We start from the raw sequence: 17,809 nt of genomic DNA on the forward strand, positions 1-17,809 counted from the left end.
AATTGCTATCAATTTGACTCAACATCAGGTCACAATTAGTATGAAACTCAACACAACTGGAAACAGAGAACAGGCCATATCTGACCACTAAGAGAGGAAGATATGGCCTTATGCTGGTATGCAAGACCAATATTTACTTCACCAAAAAATTTTATGGCAGAATTCTATATTTTATATAAACACTATTAATACCAGCCTCATTCACAACTTCCAAAACTATCCCAGAGTCCCAAAACATTTAAAATCTTATTAAAAAATAGGTTTATCTGTCTATATATATATGTATAGACTATCTCCAGAAGGTAGAATATCCAGAAGGATATAAAACAAAAGTAGCAAAATTCATGCCTGTGGTTGACTCCAAAGAGAGGAAATGAGGAACAAAGTGAGGAGAGTGGTTTTTTACTGTGTACCTGTCTGAACCACCTGAACTCACCAGATGCATATATCACCCTTTCCTTTCCCATATATTATCTTTTCAAAATACAAAACATTTTTAAGTGATAATATCTGGGACTGACCTGATCTGTCAAAGTGTTTTTTAAGTCATTATTGTCAACAGTTTGTGAGAAAAAAATGCCAAACTCGACTATGTGGAATATATAATTTTAAAAGAAATAATAAGTTTTAAAGGAATTGGGAATTGAGGAAGAAAAGAAAAAAACTGGTGGCTAAATGGAAATATTTTTGTAAAGGGGCATTGATAAAGAAAAAGAAAGGGCTTCCCTGGTGGCTCAGAGGTAACGAATCTGCCTGCAATGCAGGAGAAGCAGGTCCAATCCCTGAGTCAAGTAGATCTCCTGAAGGAAATGGCAACCCATTCCAATATTCTTGCCTGTGAAAACCCATAGATAGAGGGGCCTGGAGGGCCACAGTCCATGCGGTTGCAAGAGTTGGACACAGACTGAGTGACTAAACAACAAAAAAGAAAGCAGAACAAAGCACATCTGAGCCTCAGAACTAAACTACAATCAAAATGAGAGGCTGGGTTGAGATGAAGTGGGAAATTGACTATGATGGGTACAGAGTGGTGGGAAGAACACCCTCGGGTCTCCAGTGTCATTTCTTATGCTAACCAAGTTAAATGTGTTAATAAGTTACCCAATATTTCATCCCAATTACCCAAATGGTATCCAAACCACTGACTTAGGAACCACAAGAGATCCAGGAGGCAGAGGTTGCAAAGCCATGGCCTAAGGATGCTTTGGAGCTTCAGGCCTCCCAGTTGCCTCTTGCTGTGGAGACTAACTAAAGACTGGGGCTTCCTACAAGATGCAAATTACTGGAATAATAAATAGTGGCAAACTGACTTACAGTTCTCAATAATAAGTCGCAATAATTCAAAATATGCATTAATGCAGGATGAAGCTAAACATTCAGGAAGAGTTTTCACAGCATAGAAATAATAAAGAAGAGGGAAGCACTCCCAAGTAGCTTAAGTTTATTTCAGCCATTTGACACAGACCCATGCAGATACAATTTACAACTAACCAATCTTATCTATCCATCAGAGAAGGGCAGGAGAAAAACACACTTTAGAGCTACCTGCTAGTATATTGCTACCAAATATGTGAAAATAAAATTTAGGTTAAACATTTTGGCCAAAGGCTCCACAATTTCACCTTTGGAACGGTTCTGTTGGTCAGATGACATTTCATTCCAGGCATTTTTCTCTTCTCGGGTACCTACTTCCTTTACAAGACAATCTGAGAATAAGAATTCTTCACCACTTGTTTAATAAAAATGGAGACAACAAATATACCCAGTTTTCACTCTCTTTTTTGCACGTTATCAAGTGGTCCCAATTAGGCTTATTTACTCGTTCATTTATTTATGAAATGTGTGCCCTCACAAAGTTTATAGTCTCAGGTAGTTCCATTCAACAAACATGAACCAGACACTGCATCTGTGCCAAGCAAAAAGAAAGTGAGAAAATAATATACAAACTCTGTCCCTACGGCATCCACAACCTAGAGGGAAATTCAGGAAGATAATACATACCTCAAACAGGGCACCCAGAAATAGTGAATTCAAAGAGAAGAAGTGATGAACTTTTGTAAGTATAATCAAGAAGTAGGAGGTGAATCCTCAGCCATTTTGAAAGATGACAAAGATTAGGCTAATGGGAGGAAGAGCATTCCAGGCACAGGAAACAACTGAAGATAAACCTCATAAGACACATTCAGTGGTTTTGCTACAACATGAAATTTGCATAGGGAGCAGACCAAAAAGTGGACGACAGTCAGCTCATGCCTGACCTTGCTCAGTTTGACTTTACCCTATAGAGATAAAAGAGAAGTTTTGACAGATTGCTGTGAATATTGCAAGGACGGGGTTACCGATCTTTATTTACACTATCAAGAGGTCAAAAATGGTAATTTTTAAAACCCTAAAAGGACTGGGTAAGTAGGAGTTTGTTCACCTTAGAGGAAGCATCTTCAGTAGAGACAAGGGGATAAAAACCATAGTTTAGAGAGTTAAGGAAATAAATAAGTGAAGACAGTTAAGTATAGACCATGCCTTTGTGATGCTTAGATGAAAACAGAAGAGATGGGACAGTTGATGAAGAAAAGTGAAGTGTTCAGAGATAGAGAGCTGTTATAACTTGAAAGAGGAATTTATAGGATGAGTTTTGGGGTGTGGGTGGTAATGGCATGGAGGAGGTCAAAAAAACTAACAAAACAAAGCTAAGGAGGAAAATCTGAGTAGTGTCAAAGAATCTCTTAGGACTACTAGCTTTCTTAATTTTTGGAAGTTTTTTTCAAAGCCCATTTAGCTTTTACTTTGGGATTCCTAACCTCATCCCCAGAAAGCTTCCTGTTTTTAAAGATCCCCATTATTTCTGAACTCTGCCAGATTCTTGGACATTTTAGGTAGCTGGGACTTCAGCTTGTTGTTTTGTTTCCTACATCTTTCTGATCCTCAGCAAGAGTGTACCCCAGTAAAACATAATTACTCTGGGAAAGCATATGTGTATTTTACATATTTTTACCTCCAGGAAAGATTAAAAGAAAGAACAATAAAGGAATGGATAAAGAAGATGTGATACATATATACAATGGAATACTATTCAGCCATAACAAAGAACAGAATAATGCCATCTGCAGCAACATGGGTGCAATTAGAGATTATCATACTAAGTGAAGTTGGTCAGAAAGAGAAAGACAAATACCATACGATATCACTTACATGTGAAATCTAAAATATGGCACAAATGAACCTATTTACAAAACAAAAACAGACTCACAGACATAGACAACTGACTTGTGGTTGCTAAGTGGAGGTGGGATTGACTAGGAGTTTGGGGTTAGCAGATGCAAACCACTACATTTAGAATAAGGTTCTACTGTAGAGCACAGGGAACTCTCTCTAATCTCCTGGGATAAACCATAATGGAAAAGGATATTATAAAAGAATATACAGCAGAAATTAGCACAATGTTATGAATCAACTATACTTCATTAAAAATTATATTAAAAAAGAGAAAAGGGTCTACTGATAAGCTTTTTTCTAAAAAAAAGTGCTTTAAAAATACTAGTGATATACACTCTGAATTTTTAAAAATTACCAACTGAAAATAAGCCAAAAAACTGTTATGTCATGTAGATGGAGTTTCACTTTTCACTAGCTAAGCATGTAAATAACTGTTATCAAAAAGCTTTTCTTATCTGAAGCATATTTACAGCCACAGCCATACCAGGAAGCTTTGGTTGACAGATTTGGAAAGTAGACTAAAAGCCTGAGGATGCACCTTATGGTGTGTATTTTTTTCAGACCATTTTTTCCATGCTATGTAGAGACATGCTTTTCACACAAAGATCAAATTAATTTTAGATATATAGCTCTATAACCTGCCTTTTCACTAAACAGCTCATGAAAAACTTTCTATATCCATAAATAAATACCTATATAATCATTTTTAAGGTCTGTAGAACATTCCATTAACAAGCTTTTGCTGCTGAACTCATGAATGACAGTGATCTCTCCCATAGAAACACATTAAAGACATCGTCCAGGTCAACATACTTAGGCTAGACAGTCTCATTCTGTATGGCACTTCTGCTTTCCCTTATCATAAAGTACATATACAGGCAACTCTATCTCAGTTACCTCCTTGAACATTATGTAATATACTAAGGAGATGCCTTCTTGGGATGAAAAGCAAGGAAAATAAACTAATTCTAATAACCTTTCAGAGCTCTTCTCAAGAATTATGGCTTACCAATTCACCAACTGACTCTGAGCATGCCAAGTGCAAAACTTGAGTGCAGCTGATAAGTCCATTATCACAACACACCATGATCTCACACCCTACTATGAACCACCCTATTTCTCAAAGTCTCCTTCTCAGCTGTATACTAAGCTACACCTAAGTACAATAATGTGGCACATCAACTTTTCTTGGTAGAAGATTTTTTCAAAAAATGCAACACTGCCAAATGAAATGTGAATTCAGACTCCTGGTCAGTCTCTGAATTGGACTATTAGTAGGGCACTGCTATCCTTTTCACTTATCACAGCACAGTTCATTCTCCTTAAAACCACCACAGGCACAAATATATCTAACCCAAATTCTTTATGTAATTACATTAGTGGCACCAGAGATATCTAAAACTGTGACTCTATGTTATCAGTGAGTATGGCCTCAGAGCTGTCTGTATTTTTTTACTAAAGGACCATACTGCACACAAAGCACATTTGATATTGGACAAAAGACAAAGTTTTCTCATCTACAGCTGCATATTAGTAACCAGGATTGACTCTCATGCTGGTAGTCTGTTCTGTGCAGCACTCAAAATTTCTGATCCAAATGAACTAGCCCAAGAACTTTATAATTTTAATGAGAAAGTACTTAAGAGGAAAAAGATTAATACTGCTACTTAGATGTAAGCATCTCTTTGTATGAAACTATTGCTAAGAACTTCTTTCTTGATTCCCATAGCTTCTGTGAGAAATGTTGGCTTACACCAATTATCTACATCCCTACTAAATTAGGCATTTTAGAATACAGAAAAGCACTTTTCATCAACTTTCAGCAATCATAAGAACAACAGAAAGTTTAACGTTCACCTCACCCCTTATTTCAATCAATTCCAAGAATTCCACCCTTATCCCCCACTTTCCAACTCCTTTACAAACAAATCTCCAACAACCCCTATCTTTCCACATGGACCAGAAAAAAAGTCTTAAGGCTTTTATGTTGCACTTACTCAAAATTCACGAGTAGAAACATTTACTCCTGAATCGACGCTCCCCGAAAGCTGAGTGTCCCCACACTGAGATTAACAATCATTTTAAAGCCCAGTAATTTTCCACAGGCACCTTCTCAAACAGACAGACTGACACTTCTATTTACACAGGACACGAAACTGAGGTGACCTGCTCAGGTTTCTGTGGCCCAACCAGGATGCTAAGTCATACTTTCTGTATTCCTAATCTGTTGAGCCATGCTGTCTTCACTACAAAAAAAAAAAAAGAAGAAAAAAAATGCATGTCAATAGTATATGGCATCATGCATAAATCATAGAAATCCAACTTATTAAAATATATGAGAACCATCACACCCAAAATACCTCTTGTAACTACATCAAAGTAACTGAACCACAAACCTAAGCAGCTGTACTGACTGGTCTAGTAACCAAAGGGGGGAAAATATTCTTAACTTCTCCTTCCTCCCAAAAAGCACTAAATATTAGTTTGCTGAATGTACCGGTTTTCATTAGAAGAAAATTATACATGCATACTATCTTTCAGCTGTGAATACACAAGCTTAAGGTCACTATTCAGCTGTTTACAGAACAGATCACCCCATCATCTCTACTTGTGTGTACCTACCTATCAAGTTTAACGTAGGAATGGACTACTAGCTCATCACTCTGCAGCCTTCTAGAGTTTACAAAGCATTCTTGTAAACAGCCACACAGAGAAGTTACAAAAGTTTACAGGTTATTAAAAAAAATTCACTAGCCCTTGCCATACTTTGTACTATAGTAGTATTATTGCCCTACGGTGATATTGCCTGGTGGTAATAAGGGCAACCAAACTGCCTGGATGTAAATCATGACTGACTGCACCACTCTGTATGTGAGCAAGTTACTTTGGTTTCTATTAATAAGTCTCCTCATTCATAAAAGGGGTAAAAGATAGCCCCTAACTCCTAGTTCACAGGGTTGCTGAATGAATGGAGGTAATATGGGTAAAACATGTTTAGCACATCACCTTGCACAGGAAGAGCACTTAAATACCAGCTATTACTCCTCCTGCTACTCCGATTATTACTCTCATTACCATTCACTGAAACAGTAATGTAGGGCTGGTGGACTTATTTACAATTATTGTTAAATAGTTTTGATCTAATATTTTTTGGTCCTAGGTCAATGCTAATGCCAATTAATGAATGTCTGACATTTATAATGTCATTCCTCCTTAACTAGAAGGTATTCCCTTCTCCACCTGTCTTAAGTTTTACTCATTCTTCAAAGCCCGACTCAGAATACTTGGAGATAAACACTCTTCGGATACCTCCCGACATAATGCTTCTTTTGAGCTGAGCTCAGCCTATCCATTACCTAAAATATTCAGTGGGTAATTAATCATGTATTTGCATGGATTCTTTTCACTTTTCTCCCATTGTTAACTAATGCATAGTGTTGTGATTTTCATGTGTTTGTTTTAAATCCTTAGTCAGTATAGTTCTTGAGGCTAAGAACCATATCACAATGCTTCTTTCTATCATGGGCTGAAACTTTGTGCATAATCCACACTCAATAAATATGGTAATAGATGAGTTTTTTAATCACTTCTGATTTTTCATATCAAATATACTTTTAAAAATATCAAAGGCAGGGATATAACAAACAGATTAGTTATGAAAATGCTTCTTAGCTACCACTGAAATACTAATTATGTCTACCTCTCCATGGGGATTCCAAAAATAAGACAACACATGATAGAGCAATGAATCATAGCAGAATAAAAAATTCTTGCTTCCAAGCACAAGTTGAATTCTTCCACAAAAACTATAACCACAGTAGATTTAATACCGAATATATGATTTTGGTATCCATACTATACTGTACATCTCATACATAAGATTTAATAATTTATGCCATTCTTTAGATCAACAGGCACAGTACAGTAACTAAAAATGAATATATGTGCATTGCTGGTGAGAATGTAAAATGGTGTACTTGCTACAGAAAACAGTTTGGCAGTTTCTCAAAAAATTAAACATGGAATTACATACGATCCAGCAACCCCATTTCTGGGTATATGTCAAAAGAATTGAAAGCAGGGACTTGAACAGCTATTTGTACACCAATATTCATAGCAGCATTATTCCCAATAGCCAAGGATGGAAATTACCTAAACATCCATGGGCATATAAATGGATAAGGAAAACGTAGAATGTATACACAGTGGAGAAGTATTCAGCTTTGAAAAGGAAGGCAATTCTGACACATGCTTCAATATGAATGAACCTTGAAGACATAAACCTAAGTGAAATAAACTACACACAGAAGAACTACTACTATATAATTCCACTTATACAAAGTGCCTAGAGTAGTCACATTCACAGAGATAGGAAGTGTAATAGAATGATGGTTGCCAGGGGCTGGGGAGAGTGGGGAATGGCGAATTTCAGTCTGGGGACATGAAAAAGCTCTGGAGAGGGATGGTGGGGATGGTTGTACAACAATGTGAATGTACGTACTGCCACTGATACATACACTTAAAAATGGTTAAAATGGTACATGTTATATATATTTTACCACAATAAAATTTCAAAAAATCAAGGAATAAATAAAATATACTTAAAAACAAAGATGAATATAGGTCAAATCTAAAGTGTCTGGTTCTTACTCTCTCAACATACTTACCAAATTGATGCCAACAATTCACTTAAGGATCTTCAATAGTGAGTGAGGGATAAATTAGCCAAGTCTCAATAAATGCATTTGTAACAGATATGATTTATAATGTACACAATCGTATCTTTTATTTTGGACTCCTTTACTGATGTTCACATGGGAAAATGTCACTAATGGATGAGGGATTAATAGAGATAACATTTAAATTACAATCTCCAAAGGGACTTGCCTTTATAAAATGTATGCCTTAAGTTACTAATAGTACCTATGAGAAAATATCATCCTCATGCAAGACATAATAATATGGTTTAATAATCTGGACTTGTTTCCAACATTTTAAAGGTCACAATTCTTTCCTAAAATTCTCTATTCATTTACCTATGAACTAAATAACAACAACATAATAATAAAAATATTCTCAAAAATGAACTATCTTCATTGAGATAATGCTGTGCTTAGTTGCTCAGTCGTGTCTGACTCTTTGTGACCCCATGGACTGTAGCCTGCCAGGTTCCTCTCTTCATAGGGATTCTCCAGGCAAGAATATTGGAGTGGGTTGCCATGCCCTCCTCCAGGGGATCTTCCCAATCCAGGAATCAAACCCAGTTCTCCCGCATTGCATTCTTTATCGTCTGAGCCACCAGGGAAGCCCACTGAGCCAATGGCATCCATCAACTACAACTTATATATGAGAGAATGATTGCATTATATCATTCTTTTAAAATGAAATATTATAAATATATGTGTAAGCATAAGAGGAAAGGGAAAGTGCTAAAGTTGCTGAAAAACTGTCTCCCCAGATTTCATAATACAGTAGAGCCTCATTATTAGCAAATTCTCTATTTGCAAATTCACCAACTCAAATTAATTTGTAACTCCAAAGTCAATACTTGCAGCATTTTCATGGTCATTTGCAGATACTCTCAGAGAAACAAAAAAATGAGTCACCTAACAGTATGTTTCCAGCTGAGAGAGAAAAAAGGCGTCACTCTGCCTTCTCGTTTCAGCTCTCATACTGTAAACAAGCGTCCTTTTCAGGATCTATTTAGTGCCAGGTTTTTTTATATTTTTGTGCTTTTCTGTTGACCTTACTATAGGAAAAAGCCCCTCAGCACATTGCTGTGTGCCTAAACACAAGAAGATTTTAATGTACCTCATGGAAAAAACAGGTGTTAGATAAGATTTATTCAGGCATGAACTACAGAGCTAATCACTATGAATCCAAAGTTAATGAATCAACAATATATACTGAATACAGTGTCTTTAAACAGAAACACATATTAAACAAGGTTAAAAAAAATAAATAAATAAACAAGGTTAGGTATTAATCACTTGATGAAAATGTGAGCAAAGACTGACAGGACCCTAACCCTATATTTCCCCTGGGAACAATGGTTACAAATTTACTAATTTGGTATTTATGGCAACTTTACATAAGTACCATGAATAACAAGAATCAACTGTACTTTGCAAAGAAAACTTGGGAGGGAAGAAAAATGGATCAATGGACTTGAATGGATAGTCCAGACACAGGTCTATGTAAACCTGGCTGCAGGCAGCATAGAGATTAGCAGGAAAAAAGCTGAACTACACAAGAACTGCCCCAGGACAAGAGAATACAGATCTGGGAAGAGTGAAAGGGGAATTCCTCATCTCACAACACAGAAAGGTTCAATCCAGCTACAATGTTGAATGCAAACTTTACCCCAATGAGAAAAAAATAAGTATTTTTTAAAAATAGGAAAACAGCTCTAAGATCTTGATTTAGGGAATTATTTCATAAGCAAAATGCAAAAAGAACCCATAAAGGAAAAGTAAAATGAAAAACTTTTGATCATCAAAAGATATTACACACAGAAAAAGATAAGCTAGAAACAGGAAAAAGATACTTGCAACACATGTAATTAACATAGAGAACTAAAACCAATAAGAAAAAGGCAAATGATGCAATAGAAAAACGGACAAAAGACACGAACAAGTATTTAACAGAAGATAAAATTCAAAAGACTAACAAATATATGTAAAAGATGTTCAATAATATTCAAAGACAGAAATTTAAATCTCAATGAACTATCATTTTACAAAAACTAGCAAAACTTAAAAACTCTGACAATACCAAGTGTTGGAGAAAATGTGGAAGAACAGGAACTCTTCCACTGCTAGTAGGAATACAAATACCTTGGAAAACCGTTTATCATCATCTAGTGAAGCTGAATATGCACATTTCCTGTGACACAGCAATTCTCAGTGTAACTTTACAGGAACTTGTAATGTGTACCAGGAGAAAAGTACAAGTGTCCACAACAACAGTATTGTTTGAAATTACAAATATGCTGGTGAAAAAAATCCCCTTATATCCAATAGGCAGCTGGATAAATTCCATTACATTCATAATATGTTTACACAGCAATGGAAGTAATAATTGGTCATTCGTTATGACTGCTTCCTTATCAATACAAATGACTTTTAAAAACACTGTTAAATGGATAAAATAACCGATCACAAGAATATATACAGTATAATTCCACTTAAAATTCAAACACAGAGAAAATTAATCATTGCATTGTTCAGGGTTACATGCATAGGTGGTAACTGTAAAGAAAAGTTACATGAATAATAAACAAAAAATTCAGAATTGTGGTATCCTTGGACAGGGGGGGTGAATAACCAAGGAGAGGCACATAGGAAACAAAATCAGAATTCTTAATTTCCTCAGATCTGCTCCTCCTCCACTAGTTCCCACCTACAGAGTTATATTTTTCTCTTCCTCTCACACCCCCTGTAATTAATCAACCTCTGTGTGTGTTAGTCAGTCAGTCATGTCCGACTCTTTGTGATCCCATGGACTACAGCCCACCAGGTTCCTCCGTCCATGGGATCCTCAAGGCAAGAATACTGAAGTGGGTTGCCATCTCCTCCTCCAGGGGATCCTACCTCCCCAGGGATTGAACCCGGGTCTTCTGCATTGCGGGCAGATTCTTTACCTTCTGAGCCACTAACACCCCAATTCTGCCCAATTCTTTCCATTTCCTCTACTTTACTCTGGGTTAAGCCTTCATTAATCTCTTGCTAGGACTGTGGCAAGAGGTTCCTCTTAAGTCTCTCATGACTGTATAATTCATTCTCCAAGATCATCTAAGTGATCTTTTCAAAATGTAAGTCATGTCCTTTAAACTCTCCAAAGGCTTCTCTTCACAATCAGAATAAAATTCAGTCTTTACCACAGACTTCAGGGCTTCATTTTACCTGTTCTATGATTACCTCCTCCCACCCCTTTCCTAGCCCACTAGGTTTCAGCCGGCTTGGCTTTCTACTTCTCAAACCTGCCAAGTTGATTCCCCCTCTTAAGGCTTTTACAGGAATGCCCTTTTCCTGGCTCTTGGCTTAGCTGGCTTCATCTCAGCATTTAAATCTCAAATAAATTTAAGCACAAATGCTACCTTCTCAACCAAGTTGCCTCTGACCACCTCATTAAATATGGCAACACTGCCACCAGCAAGCACTTATCACTTCACTGTTTCACTCTTTACAGCACTTATCACTATCTGTTAATTTAGTGATAAATTCCACCAGAACCCAAGTCCCACAAAAGCAGGGATCTGTCAGTTCAGTTCAGTGTAGTACAAAGCAGTGTCAGGCAAGTGGCAACAAATATTTGTTGGATGAATAGAACAGTGAACTTTATTTTCAATAAACATGAAGTAGCACTTTCTGACAGTGATGTGAAAATCAAGAACACCAATGAGAAGTATTACAGATGGAAAGGAATTTTGAAAACTATGTCTCTGTGAAAGCGTTAGTCCCTCAGTCATGTCTGATTCTTTGCGATCCCATGGACTATGTAGCCAACCAAACTCCCCTGTCCATAGAATTCTCCAGGCAAGAATACCGGAGTGGGTTGCCATTCCCTTTTCCAGGGGATCTTCCTGACCCAGGGGTGTGTTTGTGTGTGTGTGTATACACACACACACACAGAATTTTGCATTCTCCTTCAGGGAGATGGGGGGAGCGGAATCTAACATGCTAATTTGGCATCAATCGTTCTAAAGAAGGAAAAAACACATTTTTATGACTTTATATGCCATACAGATCCATCAACTGTCAGTCTACAATAGAAAATGAATCTTAAGCTTGAATTCTTAAAAACATGAGTAATTTGTGTATTCACAATGACTGACAAAGTCTATTCTCGTTTCGTTACTTTGATGACCCCTGTTACGATCAACGTGACAACAGTACATAATACCTATTGAGCTCACTACGTGCTTGGTACTATGTTGTTTTATACATGTTATTACTCAGTCCTCACGACCTTTATCAGAGGTACTGTTACTAACCCTGTTTTACACATCAGAAAACTAAAGCAAAGAGGGTCTAGTCAGATGGCTAATGAGTGAAAGACTCAAATCTAGGCTGCCCAAGTTCAAAGCCCTAAAATTAAACCCATCTGCTGAACGGATACTGCTCAATTCACTTACATTATCTGCTAAAAAACTGTATGTGTATCTACTGCAATTTTATGCATCATGCTAGGTCAGCAATTCTTAAACATTACTGTACATTAGAATCACCTGGGCAGATTCCTAGATTCTGATTCAGTTAAGTCTAGAGTGGAATTTCCAGAGATCTGCAATTTTAACTGTCTTGGTCCATAAACTATACTCAACTCTGTGCAGGGTGTTCTACAGGTTTGAGGATATATGAGCCTCCTGTCTCAATCAGTTTACAATCTAAAAGGGACAGAAATCAGACACACAATTGGTAACTATACAGTGATACAGGAGAAGTAGTATCAACAAAACAGCAAGACTTCAAGGAAGAGGGATCAGCTGTAACGAAATGAAGATGAGCAGGATCTCATGAAGAAAGTCCTGCAGACTTTCAGGAATTAACACTACATGCAAAGGAAGGATCGAAAAGCAGACAGCTTGGCAGGAACAGGGGCTCTGCATTTACGGCTGGAAAAGTAATGTCAGTAAAAATGCTCTCAATGTCAACCTAAACACTATGGGTTTTATTCAGTGCTGGCTCTGGGAAATTGCTAATGGTTTTTGAGGAGGGAAATAATAAATCACAGCAATATTCTTTGGAAGAGTACTCTGATGAAGTTATGCAAGATCAAGTATATTGAGAACAACAATGGGAATAGTTAGGCTGGCAGCGTTCCAATCTCAAAAAACTAACAGCTAGAACATGGTACTGGAAAAGATGAAAAAAAGGAAGAATGGTACCTCTTGACAATGAACTGCACGTGGGGCAGAGGCAACAATCACAGCTATTAACAAATGATTTCTTCATGTTACTTTTTACAACTTTTTCTTACACAACCAACTAAGCTCCAAACTATAGAGTTCACTTATTCAAAACACAGCCCATGACTAAGAAGTCAGCAATCAGGCCTGCAAAATACATGTCACATAGTTCATACACTAAAAAAAAAAAAGTACATGTATATATATTATTCTTAATATATAATATATATAAATGAAAGAACATTATTAAGAGCAATATAATCTCATTTTACTCAAAGTTCTAACAAGGGTAAGCATCTAATTTCCAAACCCACAGCAGTTCAGAAGGAAAAATTAGAAGGGTAAAAGAGCAAAAATTAGAAGGGTATAGACAGGTGGAAGAAGCTGAAGAATAGAAAGGAAAACTATAAAAAAAAAAAAAAAAGCACACAGAATCACTCAGGGTAAATTCTCCACAACTGTTTATTGACAGATACACATGATTCCCAGAAAAATGGAATTAATGAGAATCTTCCTTAATGTCCCAAACATCTACCACACAAAGAAAACTTTTAAACATTTTAAAACAAATTTTTACCTGAGTAAAACGTAATTTTTAAAGGATGACTGATACATGCAGGCAGAGCAACCAAGAGATAGTCAAAAAATAAAGGTAAGAAAGATGTATTTTATAATACAGTAAGTTTGAAGATAATAAGAATGCTTTCATAAAGCATCTACTCAAGAATATGGCCCCAGTGGTAAACTTTACTTCAGGCAATATTTTCCTGATGGCTGTGCCTTTGAATTCCAGGTTTCAAATAATATGAGGGCATCTTCAACAAAAATAAAAATGATTGAACTGGTCTTAAATACAACCTATAAATATGTACCTACTGAAATCAGGCAGCATCATTTGACAATGTCCTGTAACAAAAGGCCATGTGACACTTTTAAAAGGACATTAAACATCACAACACATGAAGGCTTCTCACTTTGGTCACCAATACTCGTTAAAATTTATTATACTACTACTCACACAAGGACCTTATCTGTTTAAAAAACAGATGAAAATGTCATTTTCATGGGGAGAATTAAGATGTTAATTAACTGAAAGATATCTTGTTTATGATTTAAGTTACTAAAGCCAGGAACCTACACCTTAAATCATGCAGAAAAAGCATACCATGCATTAATTATTGGAGTAGGAAGAGTATGGGTTTCAGCTTGAGATTTTTTATACCGCAGAAAGGCAAATTAATGTATAACATTGTAATGTTAAAATAAAATTACCTTAAAGATGTTGTAAGGATGAATCAACTGTATGGAACTAGGCCTCTCATATTTCTCAGATCCAGCAAAGAACAGAAAATTAAAAGCACATACTTATTTCAAAATTTCATCAACTGATCAGGCAAATTAAGACATCAAAGATTATGGTACAATTTACTACACCTTCTAAATATGTAAACAAAAGTAGTCAATTGCACCAGGGGGGTTCCACTCTCCCTATCTCCTTATTATCATCCTTGTTCTCTAGAAACATCCAGGAAGACACTAACTGAAGCCAAAAAAATGTGCCCTGGAGACAGTTTGTCAAACTGCAAGTTATGACCCGTGTATCAATTTAGTGCGTTTAGTTAGCATTTCTTAAAGAAAAAGAATGAAATATAATAGCAATTATCAGTATGCATCATTAGTAGTAAGAATGAGTACTGCTTTGTGAAACTTCTTGTTCCTATGTGGGTATGTACTAGATGTTAATGAACTAGATGTTATTCTTACTATAATTTTTTTTAAAGTTTGAAGGCTCCTAACCTAGAGATTTAGGTCAAATGTCTCTGGACCCAAAGACATTCATCAGCCCTCAGCACCTACACAACCTCTTAGCTCAAGCTGGGCTCGTGGAAACCAATTTAAGAGCTCCAGGCAGCCAAAAAAGAACGAGGACACGCCTTAACTAAGCCCGAATTTGGACCTGAAAGAACTAACCTCCCCTAACACCAGCCCTAGGCGGTGCCTACAAGCTTCTGGTAACTTAGCAACCTCAAAGAGCTCCTCCTCCCTCCACTGACTAGAAACAGTTCTACTCTTCCAACCAACTCTACGAAACTACAACTTCTAGAATCACTGTGCCCCAAGACAGTATCACCTCTCCTTCTCGCTTCACCAATTCCCAGTATGTCTTCCTAGAAGAGGACCTCGAACTCAGCAGAGAATGAAGCTCCTCACAGATCCTGACCCTTCTTCTCCTCTCCCAGATCTCCGGACAGGGTACCCTCCTCCCAGGTCCCATCCTACCCCAACCGCCTCATTGTCAGTCAGTTGTCCTGGGGGCAAAACTATTCTCTCAAAAGCCCTCTTTAAACTGCCGCTTGCTTGCTCCTACGGGGCCCCGGAAGGAGCAGGCCTGGTGTCCCAGGAGCTCCTAACCCAACCGAACCTCCCCGGGGACACGTACTCTTTTTTTTTTTTTACTCAGTAGTTATTCAGAGGCAAGTTTCCTATTTCCCCAGCAGCCCCAGACATCTCCAATATCCATCTTCTACCAGCCATGGGGCATCTCCTCGTCCCCCAGGCTCCGGGGCACAGCGGGAAGCCCTGATTCTCCCAGGAACTCAGACAGGCTCCCCCATACGGCCTCCTCCAACTCATGCCCCTCTCCCAGCCCAGGCCCTCCCCGCGCCGCCGCAGCACAGGCCCGGCCCCATCCTCCCTCCGGCCCCGGCAGGTGTCCCATCCTCCCCTTCGCCCAGGCAGGCCTCGTCCCGCTCCGACTTCTTCCTACTATTTCCTCGCACGGCACCCCGGCTCCAAAGGGGAGCCCCTCGGGCCTCGACAACCCGGCGGAGCCGGCAGGCCCGGGCTCCACTCACCCCTCAGCCCGGGAGGCGGGGGAGCTGCTGCGGCGGCTCCTCGGCCTGCGCCTCTCCTCCCCCCTCCCGGCCGCCGCCGTGGCCGCCGCTCAGCCTCGGGCCTGCTGACGGCCGGCCCCGGACCGGCTCCGCTTCACCTCGTCCCCAACTCCGGCCTCCGGAGCCCTGTGTCCTGCATTGACCCGGAAGCAGCTTTCCCGGCCCAACAACAACACGTGACCCCGCCGCACGTGTCACGTCCGCTGCGTGAATGGGAGGGGGCGCCGGAGGAGCCGGTCCTCCAGGACCATGCTGAGGTTGCCGTGGCGACGGGGATGTCGCGGCCGGCCGGGTAGTCACTAGAAACACACTTTATCGTCTGCTTTTTCTCTTGCTCGTCATGGGGGGACACCCTGGGTGCAAAGGAGGAGCACAAATTGTCGCATCAGAGTGGAATAGTGGCAAGTCAGAGTCGAGCCCGGGACTCTGAGAGGCTGCTGTCTTACAGAAAGGAGCAGCAAGCCGAAAGTTTCCACAATCAGCTAGAATTTTGTCCTGATTCGGTCACTAGTTTACCGGTGACCCTGATCAGTTCCCCTCCTTTCTATGTCTTCAGTGTCCTTACTCGCGAGCTCTAGGCTGTAATCGAATACTGTCCCAAGATGCTTTTGTGTAAGGATGTGGTAGCACTCTGACCTTTATTTCTGTCCTTGTCACAAGGTCTGCGGCATCCTGAGATTTCGGCGCTCCAACACCAATGTAGTGATTGCATCTTTCACTTATTGAGCCCCTTCTAGATACCAGGCACTGTATATAAGCTACTTCCAATTTTTTATGACCTTCCCAAAGTAGGTATTTTACAGAATTGAAAACTGAAATTCACAAAGGTTAAGTGATCTACCCAAGACAATTAGTCAAAGTGACCAGACTGAGATTGGAATTCAGGTCAGTCTGGCACCAAAGTTAAGTGCCCGCACTTCACATTATGCTATACTACTGCTCCAGCTCTATACACATTATATCTCACTGTTGGGCTGTGATGGTTTATGTACTTCTTTGACCATTTCTTTTGCAAAAATAGGGGTGGTGCTGACTGAAAACACCGTCCCTAAAAGACTGAAGAGAATTCAGTCTTTTAGGAATATTTCAGCTGAAGAGCTAGGAGTTGACAAGATCGTCATGCATAAGGTGTGTGTGTTTTCATGTAGTGTGTGCTAGGCAGCAGGTAAGGGGTCGTGATGTGCATACAGAAGTAGTTATTGGTTCATAAGAGTGGGGAAGACAAAATTCTTTGCAAGGGACTTGGTGGTAATCCTGGGACTTACTTCTCTTATTTTGTTTGGTTTTGACTTAGATAAGTCAAAAACTTGTTTTCCCATAGATAAGCCTTAGGGGAATTAAGAGAGGGGCGGGAAAAGAGTTGATTAAAGAAAATGTTCTGAAGATCAAGGAGAGGGTGAGCCAAGAAACTGTTTCCTCCTTCTGCAGAGCACAGAGGGTCTTTCTGGCACCATAGGGTGAATGGCTTTAGAAGTATTAGGATCATTGACATGACCAACATCTAGTAGTTTCAGTGACAAGGACCATGAGAAGAACTGAGTGAAATATGCACAGAGGAGAAAGAGCAAGGTGGATGCTACATGGATGCTTTACTGATAGACATACTTGTGAGCTCAGGTACCCTTGGGAACATTCAGATACTTAAGAAGTTAGATGTCCTATGAGCAACTAGGGGAAAAGGCAAAAAATGTGGGGTCATTATTGCTCACAAATACTGCATACAGTGTATATAAATGCATATATGAATACTGTATAAGATTGGGTGTGATTAGTTATAGTCAGCCCTTCGTAA

General features: G+C 38.8%; 2 protein-coding genes across 5 annotated transcripts in view; one reads left to right on the forward strand and one right to left on the reverse strand.

Annotated features, from left to right (window-relative positions):
- The window catches only part of TBCEL (tubulin folding cofactor E like), a 65,019-nt gene extending 48,831 nt beyond the window's left edge, over window positions 1–16,188 (reverse strand). For 2 of the 4 annotated variants that reach the window (XM_025266748.3, XM_025266747.3), the window contains exon 1: window positions 15,979–16,188. The gene's annotated coding sequence lies outside the window, so the exon portion shown is untranslated. Of the gene's footprint in view, window positions 1–5,210; window positions 5,460–14,395 lie in introns of all 4 variants that reach the window. The other 2 variants (XM_044929606.2, XM_006044889.4) reach the window with 2 other exon arrangements.
- Window positions 15,756–16,313, forward strand: LOC112579382 (translation initiation factor IF-2). The gene has a single exon (XM_025265741.2). It carries the CDS (start codon window positions 15,756–15,758, stop codon window positions 16,311–16,313), a length of 558 nt encoding a protein of 185 aa, XP_025121526.2.
- Window positions 16,314–17,809: the final 1,496 nt, after the last annotated feature.

Source organism: Bubalus bubalis, chromosome 16 (assembly GCF_019923935.1).
Source record: "Bubalus bubalis isolate 160015118507 breed Murrah chromosome 16, NDDB_SH_1, whole genome shotgun sequence".
Lineage (NCBI taxonomy): Eukaryota > Metazoa > Chordata > Mammalia > Artiodactyla > Bovidae > Bubalus > Bubalus bubalis.

Bases quoted from the DNA above. Each gene is read 5' to 3' on its own strand.
- LOC112579382 (XM_025265741.2), top strand. From the start codon at position 15,756: ATGCCCCTCTCCCAGCCCAGGCCCTCCCCGCGCCGCCGCAGCACAGGC.